We start from the raw sequence: 6649 nt of genomic DNA on the forward strand, positions 1-6649 counted from the left end.
AAAAAAAAAAAAAAAAAGCAGCTCTGGGTGAGAAATAACCCTGAAACAACCAATGTTAAATTGCTCCCGGGAGAATTTCTCCTGGCAGATTGAATATCTGTGTATGCTTTCCCCTAGCTTCTGTCCTGCAGATCAGGAGGCATGGAGCTTGGGGAAGCACTCTTGTGTCTTTCTGAAACTGGGGTTACCTCATAGATTAGGAGGTGAGGTGAGCAGCAGCCACAACTCCCTGCCGCTTCACCAAACTTCTTTGACATAGTCCCTGGTTTGGGAAAGAGGCAGGAGGCTTTGCCAACTCCCTCCAGCTTCTCCTTTCTACACCACTGCCCTGCTGAGTGGCAGAATGGTGATTTTAAAAGTTGGTGGCTGGGAGCAAGGCTAATTGCCAGGAGGATGGGCATTGTCCCATGGTGGCAGCCTTCCTGGTTCTCCCCTGTGGAAGAATAGCTCCCATTCCTTGCATTTTGGGCTGGCCCAGAGGAGTGACGGGAAAGATGGGGAACACTCTACCCTTACAGCAAGGCTCTGGGATAAAGCCCTCTTCTCAGCCGCCAGCTTTAAAATTGCTGTTCAGTTGGGCAGTGGAACAGCCAGGGGAGCCAGAGGGACTTGGGAGCAGATGTGCAGAGGCTCTTTCCAGCCTAGCTCCCAGTTCCTGATCCCTCTAGCTTCCCTTTGCTGCCCACCCAGCTGACCCAGAGCAATGCAGAGTAAGGCAGGCTGCTGTGCCTTTGCAGCAAGGCTCAGGAACCTTGCTGCCACAGCAAAATTCCCCTGCCTCACCCATGCTGCTCTGAGTCAGACTGGAGCAGTGTGGTGTGCAGCAGGCTGTTGTGACCTTGGAGGGGAGGAGTGCTTTCCCCTCTCCCTGCATTCCTCCGGGAGAGTGCAAGGAGGGGGCTGTTCTTCTGCAAGGGAGAACTGAAATGGTTTCCACCATGGAGGCTGTTAAGTAATGGGCTTTCCTAAATGGGATGGCCCAGGGAGCAGCCCTCTAGTGCCCCCTGGCTGGTAAACTTGCCTGTGAAGCTCTCCAGCCATGAGCCTAGAGAAACCTCTGTACAGTTTAGCACCTGGGCTGTTTTTCTACCAGAAGAAATTTTCTTCTGGTAGAAGTGAATTTCTGATTTCAAAGTCTAGCTTATAGTAACTAATAATGGAAAGGTTTGGATGTATGCGTGCATATAAAGGAGTAATAAGCCTTTCAGCCAGAGTGACTGAGTAATTTTTGGATACTTTTTGCCACATAAAGACTTTTCATTTTTTCAAAGTTTCCCTCAACAGAAGCTGTAGTCCATTAACACATTTTCCACATCGCTCACTGGTTCCCAGAATTGACTACCTTGTTTATTTACAGGCCCTGCATAATACAAGACTCTTATCGTCTTACGCAGCCATTGATCCTAGAGTGAAATATCTGTGTTATACAATGAAAGTCTTTACAAAGGTGAGTTCTACTTCAAGTATTCTGGAAGTGATAACATTCACAGCAAAAATTTATATAGTTTAACATTTCTCTTTCTAGATGTGTGACATTGGAGATGCATCTAGAGGTAGCCTTTCTTCCTATGCATATACTCTTATGGTGCTTTATTTTCTTCAGCAAAGAAATCCACCAGTTATTCCTGTTCTTCAAGAGGTACGGTATGTCAAGAAGTAAATTAGTAGAAGTCAGTTTTTTGGTACACTATTGACTAAAATATTTATTGAAATATCAAAACTGAACAACTATACTAACTAGTTACTCTATACTTAGATCTACAGTGAACCAAAGAAGCCTGAAATTTTAGTTGATGGTTGGAATGTATATTTCTTTGACAGAATAGAAGAATTGGTGAGTATTTCACGTTTCATTTGATATAGTATTATACAAAACAGTTCCCAGTGCTTATAGTGGGCCCCATGGTTTACTCTCCACATGCCTACTTTCTAATATGGGCGCTAAAACCATGGCTGCCTATTAGTACTGAAAATAACCAGGACAGCCAAGTCTGTCCATAATAGCCAGCACACTTATCAAAGTATAAATAATACCTTTGTCATTGACATATGAGGGTAAATGGGTAGCACTATTTGCCCTTCATAAACAGCTGCTCACATCAACCATAGACCTTTAAGTGGTGGGGTCTGCAACTTGCAAACTAAAACTACTTCTGTTAAGACGTGTTAAAAGTGCGGGAGTTGTAGAATCCAGTCACTAAAATCGCATTTGTCTTTGAGTTATACATATGGGAGAAAAAATAAACATTTCTTATAAATAGCACATAAATTAGGGCAAGAAATATACTGTATTTGAAGGAGAAAAGTAACATTTATTTGTAGCAGAAGGGTTGGAAAATTTCTGTATAAAAGTTGTACTTATTCATGTTTGCTGACTTTAATAAAATAAAATGCCTAAGTTCTCTCATATTAGAGACGTTGAGAGAGAGCACTGCTTACATTTCTAAAGCAGTGTAGAGGACATAGCCAGATAACTAAAAACATTGGACAAATAATGGAAGTGTGGCTAAATATATCTGTTTTTGAAAATACTTGTCTTATGTCTTCAGACTTTCATTACATAATTGTTTACATAGAATATATGAAACATCTTTGTGTGTGGAGAGGTAAAGCTACAAAACATGAATACTTTGCATTTGATAGTTCGTATTGGGTTTTGCTAAAAATCATTGCCGATCTGCCACATTCCGTGGATGCGTGGCATAACTCTTCAGCTTAATTTCTTAAATTTAGTGGAGTAATTGTGTTTAATGAACGGTCTGCTTAAATGATTTTTTTCAGAGCAGGCAAAATTGAACAGGGAGAGGGGAAAGAAATTGCTAATTTTGATGCTACTTAAATGACCCTTAATGTATTAATATTAGCCCTCAAAATATGAAGCGATGGAAGTGTTTAGAATAGCTTTAAATATGCTTCTGTATTACATTAAGTTGTGTCTGAATCACTGAATATCAGAACAAGATTTTTTTCTTCATTTCCAGCCAGCTGTTTGGCCAGACTATCATAAAAATACTGAATCTGTTGGACAGCTATGGCTGGGACTTCTCCGTTTCTACACAGAAGAATTTGATTTCAAAGAACATGTCATCTGCATTAGGAGAAAAAGTCTACTTACAACCTTCAAGAAGCAGTGGACCTCCAAATACATTGTCATTGAAGGTAGACACTGAATGCAGAAGTCACTGATATGTGGGGTTGCTCTAATATCCATTTGAAGACATCTGCCTTTTCCATGTGTCTTTTACTTTCTTCCTGCTGGATTAAGAACTACTACTCCTAAATACTTGGAAATTCTTAAATGTGGCACCAGGAACCAGGTCATGGAAGTTTGAGAATAATTCCAAAACTTGTCAGTGCTGGCACCAACATTCTGGCCACTCTGACTTTTGTCGTAAAGTCTTCATCCTCATCCTCTCCTCTCGCCTCCCCTGCCCCCAGCCCCTTCATTGAATTTTCAGCATTTAATTCAGACAGGGCCTATGTCCTTTTGTGTGTGCTCTGTTTTGGTATATACAGAGAAACTAATTTTTGTGTATAGAGTTTGCAGTTGAAATAGAATATTGGATGGCTCATGTACATTTTAACTGGTTAGAACCACTTGATTTTTTTCACGCTAGCTTTAGTAATATAATCCCATAACATTCTTCACACAGATCCCTTCGATTTGAACCACAATCTTGGAGCCGGATTATCAAGAAAAAGTAAGTATCCATAAATAGTACATAAAAGAGGTAAGGATCTTGTTTTGGTTGGCAACTAATTTTTTGCTTTCATTTCTTAGTGACAAATTTTATAATGAAGGCTTTTATCAATGGCAGAAGGGTATTTGGTACCCCAATTAGAGGATTTCCTAAAGAATATCCATCAAAGATGGTAAGTGTCTTAAGGATGTGTTGGAGAAAGTGTGTGTGTGTGTGTGTATCCCTTACTTACCATGAAGCCTTACACAGGGTTCATGGATAAACAGAGTTGTACTCTGTTAAGGACTAACACTTTTTCATATTTCACTGGTATCCTAGGTAGTCATGGTTCAGAATTATACTGTAAATTGTTGCCTCCCCTGGTCTAAAATACATGGTTGAGCAGGCTGCTTTAAGAGGGGAAATAGCAGCAGCCAGGGGATCGGAGAGCATCAGACCTTGCAGGCTTATGGTTATAAGCAAGGACTTATGCAGTTCCATGTAGCTCTAGATTACTTCTAAATTAGCATGTGGAGTAAAAGCTGTGCCTTTTCTGTTTTCATAGGGAACATAGCAGTTGTGTATCAAGTTAGGAGGCTATAGTTAATGGCCTTCCACATTCTATAGTGGACCACTGCATGATAGAGAGCACGTTCTCACTCTTTCTGGGAAAATCATCCCAGGCCTTTCTGGTGAAAGTGGTCCACTTGTTGTGTTGATGTGGCCTCACTTTCTAGTTTTGCCTGTATGACTAGCAGCAAACATTGCATTTGTCCCAGGTCAAGTTGTGCCTGAGTTTGTCCTGGAACAGAAATGTCCCAGAAATGGTTTATACACATCGCCCTTCCAGTCAGGGTTTAGAGAACAGCCAAATGTACTGCTGCTTTTCTGCTATTGGTTCAGTTATGCAGTCCTGGGACAGTGGATCAGACACTTGGCAATGTCCTGGCACAAACTGTTAGCACTTCTTATCCCATTAACCTTTTTCAGGCTCGTTCTGGGATAATGGACATGAATGTCTGAACAGCTGCACTTTTGTCCCAGGATAAAATGGCTTCTCCCAAGACAAATGTGACATTTGTTTGTAGCCTGTAACTTTTTTTTCCTTTTTAGGAATACTTCTTTGACCCAGAGGTACTGACAGAAGGAGAACTGGCCCCAAATGATAGGTGCTGCAGAATTTGTGGTAAAATTGGGCATTTCATGAAAGACTGCCCCATGCGAAGAAAGTAAGTATAGTTTGGGGGATGTTTTTTTCTTTGGTACTACAGGTTTCCTTAGATATTTTAAGGTAGATTGTTTTAATAACTTTAGATTTAAAATAATAATCTCACACTGCACATTTTGTTTTAATTCTTAAGCTGAAAATAGTGCATTTTAACTTTTTGCATTTTTGTGGCTTTTGTTGGATTTCACTATTATTACATGTCATTATCAGAATTGGATTTTTATAGAAAAAAAATATTTCATAACCTTTGATGAAATGTATATTTTACTCAAGGTACTACTCAGCAATTTCAGGGATATTTGTTCTGGCCTAAATAAAGGAAAGCATTATTCAGAGAGTATCTGAATGCAAAGATGAATAGTGATGTGCTGGAAAGAGAGCTCATGAAAACTTTCTATATGTTTTTGTTTAATAGCTTCTATATATAGAATCCTGGAGCTCCCCAGCAAAGGTACCTTTTGTGATGTTTACTGAATCATGCTTCCCATCGTGCCAAAAAGCAAGTAAAGGGCACCACAGCATGACTTTTTAGACACCTGTTCACCAGAACTGAGCCGAGCTTACACACAAGAACAAGGCTTCCTGGACTCGGTAACAGATGTCCAAAATTCAATAAATGCCTTACTGTAGAAAATGAATGCAAAATTGATTTTCTTGGACTTTAGATGGTAAACTCTAATGTCTGCATTTAATTCTACAGAAGCAATTAAGGATTGCAAATCATAAAACGGTGACATTAAAATAAAAATCCAAGAGGAAATCCTAAAAGCTTGTGTGGTTTAGTTGGAGGTGAATGGATAATTAATTTCTGTTGCAGCCTTAATACCCTGGAAGAGTAAAATCCAGGCCTATAGGGTATTGGCTGTTTGAAAGGAAATAAACAGATTTTTATGTAAATGGTTTGATTCCAGAAGTACTGAGATCTGATGAGAAAGCAGGATGAGTTTTTTAGGGGGCTACATTACTTAGACAAATGTGCAAGTAACAGAAATAAGATCCATAGACATTTCATTCTCTAGATATGAATACATGCTATTTTCAGTTTCCTATGTGCAGAGCATAGGTCAGTGACTTTTTTTCTCTCCCCCCTTCCCCCCCTCCCCCGTCCCTCCCTCGTTCTAGCTCTAAGAATATGGGCTGTTATAGGGATGGTCAACGTGTGGCATGCAAGCCACAGCACAGACAGCTGCTGTGTGGCATATGAAAACCCAGGCACTCGGTAAAAGCGGCTGGAAAATATGCAGGACACTAGTGTGGGGAAAGGTGTCAGATGTCACTGCCAAGAGCCAGTTTAGTTCTTTTCTAGCTGTGCAGCTGCCACCAAATTCAGGCCTTTGCATCCTTGCTTGCCATATAAAACTGGGGCAGTTGCAAAGCCAGGGAAGTGTTAATCTTGTTGTTAGCTATGACACCTTGCTTGCAGCAGTATTCCTTATTCCCACTTTGCTCCAAGTACCCACAGGCTCCAAGCCCTTCTGTATTCATTCTGGCCTCCTAGGGTGTAGACTCCATGAGGTACTTCTGGGAGTTGGGAAATACAGTGGCACTCATGGAGGGTCAGGTTAATTTGTGGCATGCTAGACAAAAAGGTTGGCCATCAGTGGGCCATTGCAGTAAAGGCTTGTCTAGAGAAAATCGTCCTAGTTCAATTGTATGTTTAGTCAGGTTGAAGGCCTGTAATATATATATATATTAAAGGCCTGTGTGCATGTGTGTATTATAAGGTGTGTGTGTATGTGTG

The 6649-nt window shown here is 40.5% G+C and overlaps 1 protein-coding gene across 3 annotated transcripts in view; it reads left to right on the forward strand.

Annotated features, from left to right (window-relative positions):
* The window catches only part of ZCCHC6 (zinc finger CCHC-type containing 6), a 40284-nt gene that overhangs the window by 25862 nt on the left and 7773 nt on the right, over window positions 1-6649 (forward strand). For 2 of the 3 annotated variants that reach the window (XM_019517366.1, XM_019517367.1), the window contains exons 19-25: window positions 1358-1447; window positions 1526-1639; window positions 1757-1834; window positions 2982-3159; window positions 3654-3701; window positions 3782-3873; window positions 4794-4909. In XM_019517366.1, coding sequence (XP_019372911.1) covers window positions 1358-1447; window positions 1526-1639; window positions 1757-1834; window positions 2982-3159; window positions 3654-3701; window positions 3782-3873; window positions 4794-4909 — 716 coding nt within the window. Of the gene's footprint in view, window positions 1-1357; window positions 1448-1525; window positions 1640-1756; window positions 1835-2981; window positions 3160-3653; window positions 3702-3781; window positions 3874-4793; window positions 4910-5323; window positions 5983-6649 lie in introns of those variants that run through there. The other variant, XM_019517368.1, reaches the window with a different exon arrangement.

This window comes from Gavialis gangeticus, unplaced genomic scaffold (genome assembly GCF_001723915.1).
Source record: "Gavialis gangeticus isolate Ggan-Ray unplaced genomic scaffold, GavGan_comp1, whole genome shotgun sequence".
Taxonomy (NCBI): domain Eukaryota; kingdom Metazoa; phylum Chordata; order Crocodylia; family Gavialidae; genus Gavialis; species Gavialis gangeticus.